Here is a 19,010-nt window from a genome sequence, read left to right on the forward strand (position 1 = left end):
ATTCACCCGTTTCCTCCTCAAGAGGAGTGGAAGGCTTGTCTTACTTAGGAAGACCATTTTAATTAAAGTAGAAGTCAAAATAATTTTCTGACTAGGTCTTACTAACACAGTGACCTTTGGTCCATTATACATTTTAAACAAGAACATTACCTGAACCTTAAACAAAATGGAATGCCATTTACTTCTTTCTCACAGAGATAAATATAGGAACGTTTCTGTAGAGTATTAATGCAGAGCCTGACACCTGCTTTATCTTTTCTCATCCTTCAAGGATATTACACTAGCAAAGAAAAAACTATTCAAGCCCTTATTATCTACTACTTTTCACCAAATGCTTAAAGCACTTTTCTGATAAAGTGTTACGGCTCTCAAAGTATTTCATAAATATCTATGTACTTTGATGTGAAATGGCGCTGGAGTTGTGGTCTAAGAGTTAACAAGAGTGTTTCTATCCAAGCATCCCGACTAAGAAAATACATGCTACTCAAGAATAAATTTCTTAGAAGAAATGGTCACTATTGATAGTATATTCTTATTAAGCTTATGTATGTATGTTCATATTATGTATGTGCCATGGGTACTGACAATTATTATTTTTAACTTCTGCTTTGGAAGTTTAATCCAAACCAAAACTGAATTGCCCATGCTACTAAAGACAAGTGCCCTTCATTAGGAACAAACAGAAGAGTTTCTTTGGTTGCTTACCATTCTGATTACTATTGCTTATAGTGCCGTCTTCTTTCTCAGACTGGCTGTTACTACTGTTTGAGGCAGTTGGGGGAGGGGATGGTGCTCGACTAGAAGCAGCACTTTCACTTTCATCTAGAAGACGATCCATGTAATCCCTTAAAATAAAGTGAAATAATGAAACAATCACCTTCTTATATTTAAAAAAGCTGAAAACTAAAACTGAGGTTAAATTTAGAAGGCTTTATTAGCAAATATGTCCTAATTTTCACTTACATTCATTCCATTGCCTCCTCTATCCCACCAGGATCTGAACATTTAAATGGAAAGCTCCTCTGGTTATGTTTGTTGGGAAAATGCATAAAGGCTTTTAAACTAGCAAATTTTAGAGACCTATAGAAAGTTTTAAAACTACAGGCAAGTGCTCAGAGTGGCCCAACTAAAATCAGAGGATCTGTAAGTGAAGAGACAGGGATGATGCCAATCAGAAGGAGTACAAAATAATTTCTGAACAAACACAGATTGCAATTTTAAAGCTCCTCAAGACTCTGTGATGGCTACAGCAATACCTCAAAGCCAAATTAGGGCCTACCAATGAATCATTTCCCTGAACTTTCCTCGATATTTCGTATATTATCTTCCTGCTAAATCTGAGCTACAAAAAGCTCCCTAAATTCCTCGGCTTATGTGCTGCCTTTGTCTACCAATATATCATTAGAGGTGTGCTCACTTCTTCCCTAGGTCGTTCCTAAACTATATGGGATGGGAGAAGAGCTGTCTGTACTAAGTGACTTTGGGTTGGGGTTACAAGATCTGAGCTAAACTCTCATCTCTGAAAGTTTAGTGTCTTTACCTATATAAAATCATGTATGTGTCTATCACACAGGGCTGTTGCAAAAGGTATGTGTAGGAAAGTGTTTTGTAAACTATGAAGTGCTATTAAGTCACCAGAATAAAGGTTTGCAAACTGTGGCCCATGGGCAGGCCACAGGTTTTGTGAATAATATTTGATGGAACACAGCCACACCCACTCATTTACATAGTATCTAAGATTGCTTTTGTACAAGAGCAGAGCTGGGTAGTTGCCAGAGAATTTAAGGCCTGCAAAGCCTAAAATACTTACTCTGTAGCTCTTTACAGAGAAAGTGTGCTGATACCTGCACTTAACTAATTCCCTAAAGGCAGGAATTTTAGTCTTTTTGTCATCACTGTACCACCTGGCCTAAGTTGTGCATAGCACAGAGTAGAAGCTCAAAAAAAAACTTAAAAGTCATTATTTAAAAAATTCCTCACAATAATTATACTAGGAATATTAAGACAAATCTTTAGAATTTCTGAGCAAGTAAGCATGTGGGTGAGAAGGCAACAGTGGAAAAGGCTTAGGATTTTACTGAAAGTCTGTGTTAACAGTCCACCAAAGACTATAAACTGTAGTTATAACATCAAACTACATGATCAGACTGTCCCCTAGGTTATGGGGATATAATAAATATAGGGATGTGAAGTTTCCAACAGTCTGAGGTACAAAACACATATCAAAGAAATGTATGTAACCATAAGCTAATCAACTTAACATTCTAGGCCTTATTTTCCTCCTCTATAAATGGAGGGAAATAAATTTGATGGTCTTTAAGTCCCCTTCAGCTTAATGCCATTCATCATAATTCCAGAACAATTATGTAACGAACTGGAAGTACACAGAAACAGAAATGAGTATGAATGCCAAAGGGATTACAGAAGCTATGACTAAATAAGAACAGATGATACATGAGGAGGACTTGTTGGAAATAAATTTGGTATGGTGGAAATGGATAATGGAGGATGTTAAAAGCCAAGCAAAGGAAGCCAGAGTTGACTGGATACCACAATGGTATTGTAGAAGAATTACTATTATTTCTTAAAGATTAATGGCATCCATAGTGCTTAAGGAAGAAGTCAGGTGGGCCATCCAGGAGGCTGGAGTAGCATTCAGATAATCGGAGTTATGCTGGGTTAAGTTTTTACTTAAAAAAAAATATTTGCAAGCCTGTTGCAATAAAATCTCTAATTTGCATATGGCTACCAAATCTTCCAGGTAGTGAGTAGAGAGAATCTGCAGTAGAATCTTGCAGAGGCGGTTTATAAGGCATGAAAGTGGCAAATGCACTTCATTTTGGTGAACAAATTGGAAGGTAAAAATGTCACAGAAAAATGAACAAATGACTTTCAGGATAACGTGCTCTATGGATTTTGACTAAAAAGATGAAAAAACTCACATTTCTAATAATGTTTTGTGCACTCAAAGTGCAACTACTAACAGAAGAAGGTCCTGGAAGCAAACTAGAAAAGAATCTCCATGTTTACAGAAAACCACAATTTCTGCCCTTTGGGAAATAAGGTACGGTCTGGTCACAGCTTCTCATAGAAGATGTAACATAGCTAAAAGGGGTAAGTAGGAGTAAAAAATTAGTTTGTTCAGTTAAAGAAAAAACAAAACCAAAAACTATGGAACACACAGAAGGGACATAACTAAAGCCTACAAAACCATAGTATTTTCGCCTACAGGGAAAACCACGTTTGTTCACTTCATACCATTACACCAGGGGTAACTGTAAAATCTTCAAGCATGAGAAAAGATGTGGTATGGGACTACTTTTAACTGTGGCTATTCCACCTACAGATACTTAACCCTAAGAGGAATCAAGGTTGTAGACAGAAGTATCTTCAAAAAGTTTCCAGAAGCTATGGCCAGATTGTTAATAAGAAACTACAATGTTTGGCGGCACATCCCTACCTAACCTGTTGAGCTTGACAGCACACACGACCAACTAAGCCAGCCCACAACACTTCCCTTGGTGATGCTTTCTGAAAGAGAAAACGGGATGAACCATGGGTCTGACCCAGCAAGGCAATTCTTATGTTCTTACTGCTGATGACGACAGATTGCCTGTAGTTCGTGTGTGAACAATATTTCTGAAATGGGTGAAAAAAATGAAAGATGTTACTATGGCTTTTCCCCACAGAATAGCTTGAAAATTGTGACTACTTTAAGATACACTCTGAAGCCTACATAGCTATATCTCGTTCTATGTCATTATACCTCAATACTACCAATAAATCAAGAAAAAAAATTAACTATAAATTTATAACATTAAGCAATTAAATTTGGAATACTCTTTATGGAATTCCACTCTAGGCATCGTGAGCTTTGAATAATGAGGGATGAGGCAGAGTCCAATGTCCCAGGATGTCCAGGGGCAACCATACCCATTATTCCCTTTTAGATAATTTTGCTTTGGATTTTTAGAGTGTGTGATCCTCCAGGGAAGTGACCAGCAGAGACACCTGTAAATGAACATGACCAGAAGCAGTCCAGCCTAGTGTTTAAATAAAGCACAATCAAATATGCATATAAGCACATCTTTCAAAGGCAGTTATTTGGCCAGCCCTAAGAACTTTACTGGTGCACACTGACCAAATAAAATCACAACTGAGTATTATTTGTATTTTGTGAACAGCAGGAAATAATGAAGGATAGAATGGTGAAGTTAAATCCACCTGACCAATTCATCAGCATTTTAGAACAACTCACGTGAGATGAAGGGTTCATTCAATACTCTATGTACCTAAAGTAAATTCCTAGAGGCAGCAGGACAGTTTTTTCCAAAGCTAGACTAAATAAGGCTCAGATTTTGGTGCACAGCGACTGATACAGACATATGACGGACGCATTTTGCATAAAGACTACATTCAATAACAACCCATACTCCCTGTATCACTGGGAGTAAGCTAAAGTTGGATGACTATTATATACTATTTCTGTCAGAGCAAAGGTTTCAGGAAATCGGGGAAAAGGGAAGTCATCATGCGCATGTTCTTTCCTCTTTAGAACACTTTGTAACAAAAATGAAAATGAAATTTCAAAATGAAATCATTTAAAAAATGAAATTTGACCTGATTTATTTTCTCTGTCTTTTCCCTTTTATATCATCTATACCCAAACCTTATCTTGGTTTCTGGGATCAAAAATAGATTACACAAGGAAAAATACTAATTTCCATTCTTTAATGAGCTTCTATGAGGCATTCAGCTCCATAGTTTTCTTTGAAGAGTCTCTTTTCTGTTCTCACTGTGCTCACAGTATTAGATAAAAACTATGTGCTTATACTGAATGGAACAGAAGTGAACTAAAACACGCTTTAACAGCTATTCTGATCCGTTTTCTCTCCTGAAAACATACTCTAACATTTGCTTTGATGTATTTATTGTCTCAAATATTATGAATTGTAGTTTATAATGTTTCATAAGACACTGAAGTCTAAATGGCCTATGAAGATATATCTGTAAATGGATAACTTTAAACTAATGTAAACTCCTATCCTAGTGAAAAAGGAAGATTCTAAAAATCACAATTTTCTCAAGAAAAATCCAAAAGCAAAAATATATGACTCGACAGAAAAAAGTAAACTCACGTTACACCAGGATGAAGATTATATTTCTTTTTTCCAAATCGCGTTTGCTGAGCAAAGAAATCATAACGTTCAGATTTTTTCCACATATAATAGAATGCTACACATTCACCAACTGACCTTGTTCGAACCTATAAGAAACAAACACTTGTTTTTAAGAATCATCTCCTCCTTAAAGGAATTATTTCATGAAAAATATCTGAAGTGTGAAAAATTTAGCTGTACCTTAAGTAATATATAATACTGTACGTATAAAATACAACACTGCAGCAGCTTTGTTAAAACTATTCTTTATGAATCCCCATGGAGAGAAATAATACACTGGCAACAAATCTTCAGATATTTAGCATTATGCTTTTTAAAACCATCTTAATCTGGGGCACCTGGGTGGCTCAGTCGGTTAAGTGTCCGACTTTGGTGAGTTCAAACCCCGCTTCAGGCTCTGTGCTAATAGCTCAGAGCCTGAGGCCTGCTTCGGATTCTGTGTCTCCCTCTTTGCTCCTCCCTTGCTTTGCACTTTGCACCTCATTCTCTCTTGCTCAAAAATAAACATTTAAATAAATAAATAAATAAATGCATCTTAATTTACTATACAAATAAATACTCCTCTATTGAAAATATCTGAAAGTGGCATTTAATTAAAATTAATGTTATGAACAGTATACTTTTACTCACAGAATACCTAGGGAGTCTACTTTTAAATTCCCATTTAAACGATTCTCTTAGAGGTCTTACTGGTGATCCAGACTCAGTTATTTTACTTTCTAGAAAGGCTGAGAATATTCCATAATGAGTTGAAAGGTATAATAATGCCAATGCTAATTCTTTGTTTAGTAAGTTACTCCAGTAACTGGTGCTATATCTACCTATGCGACTGAATGGCTCTCCTTACATAAATGTTCAACACCAATGAGACTGGCAAATGATGTGGACAACATCCCCCTTTTCAATACTTAGCTTGCAAAGCTGGTAGGGTTAATGTATGTAATAAAGTACTGAGAGTTTAAAATAAAGAAAAAACGTATCTGCATAAGTGCTGGAATGCAAGACCATATAGCTTGAACCCATAAATGTCTAATCTTGAAGTAAGTATCCTGTGGGACTGACTGCATCTAAAGTCAATTTGATGACATCCTCATTTCACTACCGGACATATTTTTCTTTCTTCCCCTATGCTTGCACTTTACAAGTTTGGCCCATGCTGCTCTAAGACTGAAAGCTATCAAGGTTTTTGTTTTTGTTTTTATCATCTTCTCAAGCTTTTTTTTTTTTTTTTTTTTTTTTTTGCCTCCTTTAGAATCTTAATTCTATACAGACACCAGCCAAGTCGACTGTACTTTACTGAGAGCAAAAATTGAAAAGGTATTTTGGGGCATGCAAAGTTAACAATATTATGAAAAATCTTCAATAAAGTAAGCCTACACAGAACTTATGTTTAAGATCCAAACTTCAATTTCAGGAATAAAAACAAAGTCTTAATGTTTTCACTGGACCATTCTTCTCCTTAAAGAATTACTGTCCTCTTTTTTTGTTCACTAGAGTATATTAGGTATAGATAGGTCAGCTGACCTCTGGAACACAGAAATATCACCATCCCAAATACTTACAAAGAAATAAAGGTCTTATTTTCCATATTACATTAAAGGCTTTTTTGACTAGTAGTTTCCAGTCACCTAATAGGTTCTTATTTCTTAAAAAAGGGATTTCTGGGGGCGCCTGGGTGGCTCAGTCGGGTAAGCGGCCGACTTCAGCTCAGGTCACGATCTCAGGGTCCGTGAGTTTGAGCCCCATGTCAGGCTCTGGGCTGATGGCTCAGAGCCTGGAGCCTGCTTCCGATTCTGTGTCTCCCTCTCTCTCTCTGCCCCTCCCCCATTCATGCTCTGTCTCTCTCTGTCTCAAAAATAAATAAACGTTAAAAAAAATTAAAAAAAAAAAAAAAGGATTTCTGGAGGGTTGCTGCTGCTAGTTATTATTCCAGTTTACCATTCCAGGGGTCCCCTCCCATAGGTAATCCAGCATGGTTTGATCTGAATCTAGGCAGGAATGCTGGAAAACTCATATCCAAAATGTCCCTTTCAACCACGAAACAATCTATTTTTTTTTTTTACAATCATAAACATACATATCTACTCATTAGCATAATACATGGCTTTCATAGAATATGCCCTGTGCTGGAGGTAATCAGTTCATCTGGACAGAACATTAAGGAATATGATACATTTTTGACACCAATGCTACAACTCAAAGTATCTCTTACTAGTTTTATGTCTGAGGCCAAATACCAAAATGCAACAAGTTAATCAAGAGTAAACTAGTTAATGCACAACAAAATTAAGAAAAATAAACTCACAGGATTTATAAGCAACTATTTACAGAACATAAAATATACTATTAAATATGTAGTGAAACAAATTAAGTAGAAACTACCCAATCACATTAAAAGGTATTAAGAAGAATGTGGGGACAGACTATTTAGAACTCAGACTTAAATTAAGCCCATGTAAGCCCAGATACTTTCAACACCATCCTAGACAAGCCATCACACAAAACTTAGATGCTATCTTTAAGGAAACATGTAATGCAAAGGTCCTTGTCATTTCTATTTGCTAAAAAATGTGGTATTTACATAAACCTAGAAATTCCTTAATTTCCTCCACTTAAACTATTGAGATTTTAATTTTGTGCATGCTAATTTCCCACAGAAACAATACAAGTAATTATGCAGTTCTTTTGGGTATACACGGACACTGTATTATTGATATTATCAATATGGAATGATAAATGGATCATGTTACATACAATTGTCCAATTATAAAATTATAATGTATAATAAAGCTGATTTATTGAGATACTCTTCTAGAAAATTAAATCTTAATTAAAACCAAATTAAATATTAAGTATCTGATTTTAGACACTTGGGACTTAAAAAAATGTAAAAAATTTTTTTTTTTTTTTTAATTTTTTTTTTTTTCCAACATTTTTTATTTATTTTTGGGACAGAGAGAGACAGAGCATGAACGGGGGAGGGGCAGAGAGAGAGGGAGACACAGAATCGGAAACAGCCTCCAGGCTCCGAGCCATCAGCCCAGAGCCTGACGCGGGGCTCGAACTCACGGACCGCGAGATCGTGACCTGGCTGAAGTCGGACGCTTAACCGACTGCGCCACCCAGGCGCCCCAAAAATATTTTAATTGTAAATAATGTCATGTTACAAATGTTTTAAAGTTTAAAAATTTAAAGACCCTCCTTTAAAACAATCTGTCCCAAGTTTATGGAAAATAGTTTTAAACAATTAAATTATATATACACATCCTACACAAAAGTTGATTAACATATTTGTAAATCAGTCCAATTCTTAAAGTCATCTAACATCATGCACTGACAACAGTCACTTAGTAAATGTATGCCAGAAAGTCTAGGCATGTTTATAATTCCCAAAAACTAACAGAGTAAAACATTCGTCAAAGAATGTTTAACATTAGAAAATAACTGATATAAGATGACCTGGGTTAACTAGCTTTTTATAAAAGAGAGAACATATATCATTACTTACTTTATTAGCCTGAATCAAATGAAAATCTTTTCCATAGGCCTTTAGCCCTTGTTCAAAATTTCTACACTCTTCTTCTGTCCAAACAGATAATTCCTCTGACAAAAAGAGTAGGAAAACTGTTAAAGCAATATTCCCCCAAATAATGCACATGAACAGTTACAAATAAAAATGTAAATTTCTAGTAACAATAAGGAAGTATTTTACTCCTGAGCTCTATTACCGATGACTGCAGAAGATAAAGTGACAAAAACTCTGTATTTAATAAAATTTTGGATGATTTGGTCCCTAATTCTCCAATTTCAACTTGGGCCACTTTCTCCTTTATGATCTAACTATACTAGCTACCTTTCAATTCCTTAAATTCACTATGTTCTTTCTAACTTTAGACTTTGTTGGTGCTGTTTCCCTTTGTCTATACTTATTTCCTGCCTCATCCTTCTCACCTAATTCGCTTACATCCCAGCAAAAATACCACTTTGTTCTAGAAGCTTTCCCTAACAAGCCTCACCATTCCCCAAATTAGGTCAAGTCCTACTGCAATAAATTTGAATTGAACCTTCTAATTCTTGGAAGAACTCATAACTGTTTTTCAGCTTCCCACCTAGGCTCTAAGCGCCATGAGAGCAGGGACTTCATGATGTCCTCAGAACTTGCCTTCCAATTTTTGTTGAATGAATGAATATCTTCCATTTGTTATGTGATAATATATAGTGTTCTTAGTGAAGCAGAGTGGGAGCCGGTTAGAATAAAAAAAAAACAAACCCAAAACCTGGACTGATTTTAATTATGGCTTCATTATTTATAAATTATGTTTGCCTCAGCAAAGGTACTTCAATTCAGAGACCTTAGTCTCAACAGTTTGAAATTAAAGTAACTGTCACATTCCATAGCTCATAGGCTATTAAACAAGATCAAAAAAGAAAATATTTATTAAAAATGCTTCAAGGGCACCTGGGTGGCTCAGCTGGTTAAGCATCTGACTCTTGACTTCAGCTCAGGTCATGATCTGAAGGTCTGTGTAACTGAGCCCTGTGTTGTGCTCTGTGCTGGCAGTGCAGAGCCTGCTTGGAATGTTCTCCTTCCTTCTCTCTCTGCCCCTCCCGCATGCATGCATGCATGCATGCTCTCTCTCTCTCAAAATCAATACATAAAAAGTATTTTTAACAATGCCCTGAAATTAAAAGACATTATGTGTTTTTTAATGGCCTTATTTTCCCATAAAGAACCAGACTTAATCCCATTTCCCATAATGCTTGTGTTAGACACAAGTTACGTGATATGTTACTAGTTATTTGTTATTCAGCAAATACAGAATTCAGAAAGATCGGTATTACTAAACCTAGGATATACCTATGTAGACTGAAGATCTTAAGTTCTAAATTTCTGCTAAGTCATGAAAACAAATAAAAATGCATTATTTACCTCTAGCCGCTTTTACATTAAATCTTAATCTTCTCAGTGCTTCTTCTGTGTCAAAATTGCATTTAACCAATTCATATAATGCCTAGAAAAATAAAAGGCTTCAATATGTGACCCAGAGTATGAATAATTCACGGCTACAATTTCTTACGAAAGTAAAAGCTTTTCCTGAATCCAGTGTGTGTGTTCATCATTTCTGGAGGACAAGTAATTCCAGTGAATACAACACAGAATTTTTTTTTTTTTTTTTTTTTTTAATATATGAAATTTACTGTCAAATTGGTTTCCATACAACACCCAGTGCTCATCCCAAAAGGTGCCCTCCTCAATACCCATCTCCCACCCCCCATCAACCCTCAGTTTGTTCTCAGTTTTTAACAGTCTCTAATGCTTTGGCTCTCTCCCACTCTAACCTCTTTTTTTTTTTTTTTTTTTTTTTTTCCTTCCCCTCCCCCATGGGTTTCTGTTATGTTTCTCAGGATCCACATAAGAGTGAAACCATATGGTATCTGTCTTTCTCTGTATGGCTTATTTCACTTAGCATCACACTCTCCAGTTCCATCCATGTACAACACAGAATTTTAAAGAAAACACTGAAGAAAAACAAATTCTGGGCACCTGGGTGGCTCAGTCAGTTGAGCATCCGACTTTGGTTCAGGTCATGATCTCACAGTTCGTGAATTCTAGCCCCATGCTGGGCTCTGTGCTGACAGCTCAGAGCCTGGAGCCTGCTTCAGACTTTGCGTTTCTCCCTCTCTCTCTCTCTCTCCCTCCCACCCCACTCACGCTTTCTCTCTCTCTCTCAAAAATAAACATTAAAAAAGAAAAAAAAACAAAACAAATTCCATCCTGATTAACGCTTTTGAATACACTGAAAATGGTAAGCAAATACTCTAACTTGGCAGCCATAATATCTCAGAAATTTAAAAATGAAAAGAAACTATTTTATAAAACTCACAAATCCTTTCTTTTTGGCCTTTTGCAGCTCCTATTCTAATTTAAAATAAATGAGAGAAGAAAAGCATTGATTTAAAAAAGGTAAAAAAAAAAAAAATTGCTGTCACTAGGTTCACTTGTAGGCAACTTGTCTACCATATCCCTACAACATTATCCCAGATAGTATTCCTAAGTTGATGATATCCACAGGCTCTTAGGAATATCCAAAGGAACTCCAACATTTTGAAAAAAAGTATATACAGGCAAAATGGTATCATTTTTATTTTAGCTGAAATTACACTAATGAAGTAACCTTAGCTATCGCCGATTCCCTATTGATGACATTATAGGAATTTTGGTGGATATCTTAATAAGAGTGAGTGTGGCAGCATTTGCATCTATAGATGTAAATGGTTAATTTACTTGGGGAAACTTGTAAGTTATTTCTCCTTTTAAACTGAAGAACACACGATGTTACATTAGTTTCAGGTGTACAACACAGTGATTGGACAACTGTACACATTGTGCTATGCTCACAAGTGTCCCATATAATATTGACTATATTCCCTATACTGTACCTTTCATCCCTGTGACTTATTTATCCCATAATGTAAGTTACTTCTTACTCATGTACCTGTTCATTGTCTTTTATGTGAGATCCTTCAGGAATTGCTTCTACACCTTTCTCATCACCTGTTCTTCTAGATGCATCCTTAAGAAATACAATCACTTTATCTTCTGGTAAGTACTCAGGGTCCCACAGGAGCTGATCATCATTTTCATATACTAAATTAGTAAAACATAGAAGTTAAAAAAAAATGCCAAATCTTGTTAAGAGTTTGATTAAACAAATAATTAACACTTATAAGCCAACATGTTGAGAATTGAGAGGTACAGCATGGTCCTAGGACTTGCCTAACTTCATTCTTGTTCTTGGGTCATATTTTATGGCCTAAGTGATTTAAACAATTTTATAACTATTTCAGAGCCAAGCTAAGATGACTTAGCTTGAGTTTACTCAAGTCCAAGCTCTCTTGGTTTGAATAGCATCACCACCATTTACTACCTATATGACCTTGGGCAAGTTACTTCTCTTCTCTCTGCATCATCTGTGAAATGGGGATAACAACATTATCATATTGGGTTGTAAAGATTTAAAGTACGCTAAAACAATTCTGGCACATTATTAAGGTTCAATGGATGTTAGCTACAACTATTATTTTTGAAATGAGAGGTCTAAAAGAATGCTCACCAAATGTTAACACTGCTTATTTCTTGGTGGTAAGGTTTGGGGTAATTTTTTCTTTTATGTATTTTTCTATGAAGTTTGAAAATATATTATAATGAACATAAATCATTTTCATAAAACAAGAGTCTTTCCGTTTTTAAAAAAAGCATTTCACTTTCATCAGAATTTCCATTATAGTAAGACTAAAGCCTAAATCTCATCACAATTTAAAAAGTGGAAGGAAAGGAGGAAAACCTAAGATGAGAGCCCTGTGCAAATGTAACTGACAGGAAAATGGAACACAGACAAAAAAAACCAAGGAAGAATCAAAAGAGAAAAAGTAACAAATGTGACACCATCACTTCTAGGGGAAGAAAATGCTTCAAGGAGTGCTAGACTGGTTAAATGCTTTTCAATGAACAGTGTAACAACTGAAAAAGGTACAATAGGCTTACTAACAAGGAGGGGAATGTTTTAAGAGCCATTCCTGTGCAGAAATGGAAGCTGAGGCCCCACTAGAGACGACTGAAGAGTAAATGGAAGGGAAAGAAATAAAGTAGGGACTCTTGAAAAGTTTGGTTTTAAGAGAGGAGAGACAGGTACAGCGGGAGAGGAGGTAGAGCTGAAGAAAGTTTTTGGTTTTATTGGTTTTTAAACATAGGAGACAATCATTTAAATGCCAGTAGGAAGGAACCAGCTAAAGAAAAACTCTGTATTTAAGAGACAGAGGATAACCGACAGTGCCAAAGTTCCTTGTGTTATTTAAAAAAAAAAAAAAAAGGAATTAACAGCAGGGTGTCTGGGTGGCTCTGTTGGTTAAGCGTCCAACTTTGGCTCAGGTCATGATCTCACAGTTCGTGAGTTCGAGCCCCATGTCGGGCCCTGTGCTGAGAGCTCAGAGACTGGAGCCTGCTTCAGATTCTGTGTCTCCCTCCCTCTCTGCCCTTCCCCTGCTCGCTCTCTCTCAAAAATAAACATTAAAAAAAAATTTTTTTAAAGAAAGGAATTAACAGCTAATTAAGCATCTCCTATGTATGAAGCACTATGTTGGGTGTTTTCATAGAAATTACCTTGTCTCACTCTGCACCTCCACTACACACATACACTTTAAAATATCGTTCTACTTTTCTGTTTCCCAAAATAGATACTCTTCTTTAAAGTACAAGGATAGGGGCGCCAGGGTGGCTCAGTCGGTTAAGCGGCCAACTTCGGCTCAGGTCATGATCTCACGGTCCGTGAGTTCGAGCCCCGCGTCGGGCTCTGTGCTGACAGCTCAGAGCCTGGAGCCTGTTTCGGATTCTGTGTCTCCCTCTCTCTCTGACCCTCCCCCGTTCATGCTGTCTCTCCCTGTCTCAAAAATAAACGTTAAAAAAAAAAAAAATTAAAAAAATAAATAAATAAAGTACAAGGATAACCTCTAGAAAATTTTCCTTAGTAAACGTCATTCCTTCTCTAGCCTGCTGGTACAATCTTAGTGAAACTCTAAATTGTAAATACAATAAACCTACCATGATAAAGTGAATCTGGATATACGACTACTGATTTTTGTTGTCTGCTTAGCCTCTGTTCACTGAAGCGGGGAGTGGGGAAGACTACAGTTTTCATGTTCCTGAGACTGATGGATGGAGGGCGGGCAAGGCCTTACAAGAAGTCCTAAGAAAGATGGAAGGTGATGTGTCCCTGAGTCCCCAGTGTTCTCCCACTTAAATACGCCCATAGTGGGCCTATGAAACAAGCACAGATGACCTGAAAGATACTTCTGGAATCATTCTGTTAAGTTGCAAATTGCCACAGGATACAGAGATGTCCTGTCTAAGCTGAGTACACAAACATCACCAGATGGCGCCAAATGACAAGCCAGACCCCTAGAACTGTGACAAAACAGCTAGACAGGCTGACCCTGAGAATACACCTCATTTTATACAGTGACAACATACTAAAAAATAACCACAGATGAGAACAATCAGCATTTCCACAGAGAATAAATCACACTGTCTACTGGTTCCAGAAACAGACCAAATTATTTTCCACTTAAGTTTACACTCCAAATAAAATATGACTTTTGACCATGATCTAAATAAAACAGGCAACAACAGCTAACTTTTGTTAAATGTCTGTTGCAGAACGAAATGCCAAGAGTTCAGAAAATCAAAAATCCACCACTACAATAAAACACAGGATAAAATACAGAAGAGAAATAACATCTCTTGTTGTGTAAATCAACTACCAAGCCTAGATGTTAGAATTTTTAAAAAAGCAACCACAAATATACCCACTTTATATTATGGGAGATATAATTCACATGTGATTATAAGTAAACGAAAACATTCTGAAGGCAGGAATACACCTAGTATATTCAAGTTACCCAGGAAAAGGCTTATTATGGAATTTTAAGTAACAAATCAAGCTCAAATAAAATGGGTTGTCACTATAAGTTAACAAAGTTCAGTGTGTGTGGTGGTGGTTGGGAGGGTGTGTAGAAAGTCCAGAAACCACCACCACAAATCTGGGAAATTAATCCTCCATGAATAAATTTGTATTTATTCACTTTCAGTTTTCATAAGAAGTGTTATTCTGTTTTTTAATGCCGAAGTAAAAATTCAATGTAATCAATGTATCATGAGGATGAAAATGCCAGTCCATAATCAGCTATGGTATAATGAGGTTTACCCCATGTTCTTAAAAGGACACACTGTGATTAATGACATAAATTTTAAGTTGTTTAGCTGAGCCTTTCCTATATGTACAGGCTAAATGAACTGCCTTTTCAACAGTGTTATCATCAACTAAGGATAATGCATGTGTACATTTTTTAGTAACTTCAGAATCAATAATATGTCAAATGTTCATTAGAAACAAAGATTCATGCAGTCTTTTGCTATTCACTGCTTCCAAACTCCTAGCCATCATTTTCTTACTCTAAAACTCATGTCATGCAAGCATGAAAATTAGACTGGGAAGTATGTATCTTGGCTCCTTTCTCTTAACCCTTTTCCCCCTAAGTAGCCCAACTAATTGTAATCAACCTAGTCCAGGGTTCTCAATCTCAGCAGTACTGACACTTTGGGCAGATAATTCTTAGTAGGGGGAGGCGGTGGCAGGCCTCTGTGTGTGTTCCAAGATGTTCAGCGGCATTCAATTCAGTCTTATCACAAAGGGTGCAGTGTTCATTCAGTTTAGTATATGGAAGAAACAATAAAATACGTAACTGAAAAATCATGCTTTTCATTTCTACAACACATCTTTGGGAATTAAATCCTTTCCATTTGAGTGAGGCTGACATCACACCCTGGAGCCCCAAGAACAGATAAATGAGCCAGGGCAAACCAGAAGAGTCACTCTTCTCTCTGGTCACAGTAATTACTTCTGGCTGAGCATGACTCAAACAAAGTTAACAGATTCTCTCTAGGACTTTTGCTGGAGCGAAGGTGGATACAGAAGTTTTCATCTGTGCTGGTTCTCTAGCTACAGGGACAGTGTAAAGCGTAAGCCAGGAGCTCCGAGTAGCCATCTTAGCCTGTCTTGTAATAAAGGAAAGAGGGAAAGGAGAGGGACAGCTGATATCAGAAGAACCCCCAAATCCAGTTTTATCTGAAGCCAGGCCACCCAGAACTTTCCAGTTAAGCAATCAGGTAAATTCTTTTTTGCTGAAGCTAACTGAAGAGGGTTTTTGCCAACTGTAAGTAAAACGGCATGAACTGATGGTTTCTGAAAATCTGAAAAATAAAACCTAAATGTAATGAGTAAGATTAATCATCCATTGAATACTAATGTCACTCACTGAGTACTTACAATGTATATGCTGTTAAGGCTAACTGTGAAAATATCCTATGTAAATCCTCATGATAGGCTCTGTAAATAAATGCTCTTTTACAGCTATTTTATACTGAGGAGAAAAGGAAGTAAACATGTCCAAGGCCAAATGCCTACATACTGATCTAAGTTTACTGACTCCATATTGGCTTTGTCAACGTTATTCTGCACCCACCTAATACCTCAGCCACCAAATGTTTACTAAGTGCCTATGTAACACAATCATACCAGGTATTAAGGATGCAAAAAATAAACAAATGATTACAATACACTGCGCACTGAGTAAACTGCTAATTTACATAAATTTAAGAAAATTGTAATAGTGTAGTTGAGATTATATAACAACAGATACAGGTTCAAAGAGGAATTTAACGTGACTGTAACAAATCTTGTTTATATAACTGAAACAGAAGTGATAACTGAGGGGCACCTGGGTGGCTCAGTTGGTTAAGCTTGTCAACTCAGTTTCAGCTCAGGCCATGATCCCACAGTTTGTGAGATTCTCTCTCTCTATCTCTCTGCCCCTCCCGACTTGTGTGCGTGCTCTCTCTCAAAAATAAATACTCAGAAATTAAAAGAAAAAAAAGAAATGATAGCTGATGAGGAATATATATGCTGCATGGAGTCTAGTAAAAAAGAAATCAGGTATCAGAGAGAAAAAAAATCATCAGTATCTCTCCAGGATACTCAGTAATAGGGTTTCCTTGTATCAATGAAAAAATTCTAATCCATTTACCAAATAATTCCTACAGTGAAGGTATCAAGGTATCAAAGTTTTGTGACATTTTTTTTAATCAAAATCACTCTAACCAAATGTTCTCCCTCTTGAATGTGTGGTCACCAAGCCAATGAAAAATATCTTGCAAACTTTTTCCTATAAGGAACAGAATGCACTAATCTTCAGTATCCCTTTAACAGTTTTTTCCTAACAATGTAATTTACCTAAGTTTCACATGAGTTTGGTTTGTGTGCACAGGGTACCCTAAGTGGTGACAAATTCTGGGTAATATGACAGAAGTATGAATTACTAGAAATACAAAACTGAGGAAAGAACCTATACTACAGTGACCCCTCTAAAGCAGGATCCCCTTGCTAAATCTAGTCTGATCCTCACACCATCTACAATGCTTGAATTCTCATGGTAAGTAAAATTTGTAAATCGTATCTGTTCCGGAAAAAATAATTATGCATAACTGCTTTCTAAAATTACAATCAAATTGAAAGCATCAAACCCAAATTTAAAACAACGAAAGTTAAAGATCATTTATTTTCTATATCGGACAATACAAACATGTTAAAACATAAAACATATTAAGAGCTAATTAAAACTACCTTTAAGCCCTAACACTAACCTGCCATATGTAATACCAAAATATTTTCCTACCCACCTACAAAATACGAAATTTTCTGACAGACACTACTATTTTTCATAGTCAAAACTTAAAAAAAAAAAAAAATAAATTAGAACAAAGGTCTAACTTTCAGCTCTTTAGTTGGAGAAAGAACTCAATGGTGAACATGTGCTAATCATTATATAATACATAAGCAAAGCATAACATTTAAAATTCAGTTACAAAAATAAATACAAATGTCAATGGTTCACTTATTTTTGCACACAACTCCAATGTGTTCACAAAACTATGTATAGAATCTTACTATATAACAAAGTCACTCCATATTGTACTTTTAATGTTCCTGTATATTGCAGGAATTAACTTGAAAGTAAGTACAAGCTATTGCTGGTGTGTTAAAACATTTTTGCTGTCACTAGAATTTACTGGCCTGTGGTGTTCTCTTAACTGCCTCTACCTACTGCTTGCCCTGAAAGCAGGTGCATTATAAAGGAAGTTTCTGGAGAGAACACTAAAAGGAAAACAAAAGTCTTCTGCAACTCCAAAAGGCTCTGCATATGTGAGCTGAAATGTGAAGATAACAACTGAAATAAAAGAAATGAACAAAGATTTCTAACACTGAGTGATGTCATACTATACATGAACTCATTAAAAACACACCCACAACATTCTTTCTGGAACTCACCCCAACCGAATAATCTAAAACAGACTTAAGACCTCAAGCATTTTATGTTACTGGAAGTTTAAGTACTTACGACTTGGAATTTTTATATAAAATGATAGAAAAAATCATGTAAAATTTAAGTATACAATTTGTTTTCCCAAATTATTTTACAAATAAATAAATATTAAAGTACTCAGTTTTAGTGATATTAAAAGTTTCAAAGCTTACCATTAAGCTTTTTAGGTCATTATGTACTTAAGTTTTTTTAAACCTAACAGCTTCCACTGACATAAAACAACCTATTATATTTAATTTATACAGGTTATAAAGGATTTATCCAGGGAAATTAAAATATGAAAAACAAAATGAAAAGTTGAGATGTTTTAAGTCACTCAGTATGAAAAGGCATTCAATTTTTTCTAAGAACGAAACTGGAAAAACAGAAACATTTTCTTCTTACAGAGATAATGAAGGGTCTTCTTTCATAAATCAATGGGGTAACAAACTGTCCTGGTCTCATTCCATTATAAAATAACAGTTCATCACTTCAAAAGCATAAATTCAAGCTATGTAACTTTACTAATTAACCCACCTTTTTCATTTTCTTTGTATCTACAAATGCCAACTGGAATCTCTGCTTGAAACATGGAGCCCACCATAATCTCCTATTTTAGAAATAACATAACACATTAGTAAGATCTAGTAACACAGATTTTATATCCATTTTCTAACTTTACCATCTTCCTAGGTAAACTGTTCATGGTTTCTCTGTCATAAAAGATACAACCAATTAACTACCTCAGAGGAGTATTGTGAGGATGAATGAGTTAATAATAAAGAGCTTGGGTATGATTGGATGAAAATATTAGTAATAATAATGGGGTGTAATGCAATATACACAGTGAATACA

At 35.8% G+C, this 19,010-nt stretch overlaps 1 protein-coding gene across 13 annotated transcripts in view; it reads right to left on the reverse strand.

The window, feature by feature from the left end:
- MIER1 (MIER1 transcriptional regulator) overlaps window positions 1-19,010 on the reverse strand; it is a 60,853-nt gene that overhangs the window by 4,563 nt on the left and 37,280 nt on the right. For 12 of the 13 annotated variants that reach the window (XM_019448948.2, XM_053894224.1, XM_019448945.2 and 9 more), the window contains 6 exons: window positions 18,693-18,765; window positions 11,678-11,829; window positions 10,111-10,192; window positions 8,689-8,783; window positions 5,139-5,266; window positions 706-845 (listed from right to left, as the gene is read on the reverse strand). In XM_019448948.2, the coding sequence (XP_019304493.1) occupies window positions 706-845; window positions 5,139-5,266; window positions 8,689-8,783; window positions 10,111-10,192; window positions 11,678-11,829; window positions 18,693-18,765 (670 nt within the window). Of the gene's footprint in view, window positions 1-705; window positions 846-3,460; window positions 3,640-5,138; window positions 5,267-8,688; window positions 8,784-10,110; window positions 10,193-11,677; window positions 11,830-18,692; window positions 18,766-19,010 lie in introns of those variants that run through there. The other variant, XR_008419228.1, reaches the window with a different exon arrangement.

Source organism: Panthera pardus, unplaced genomic scaffold (assembly GCF_024362965.1).
Source record: "Panthera pardus isolate Hobbes unplaced genomic scaffold, ASM2436296v1 HiC_scaffold_11, whole genome shotgun sequence".
NCBI lineage: Eukaryota > Metazoa > Chordata > Mammalia > Carnivora > Felidae > Panthera > Panthera pardus.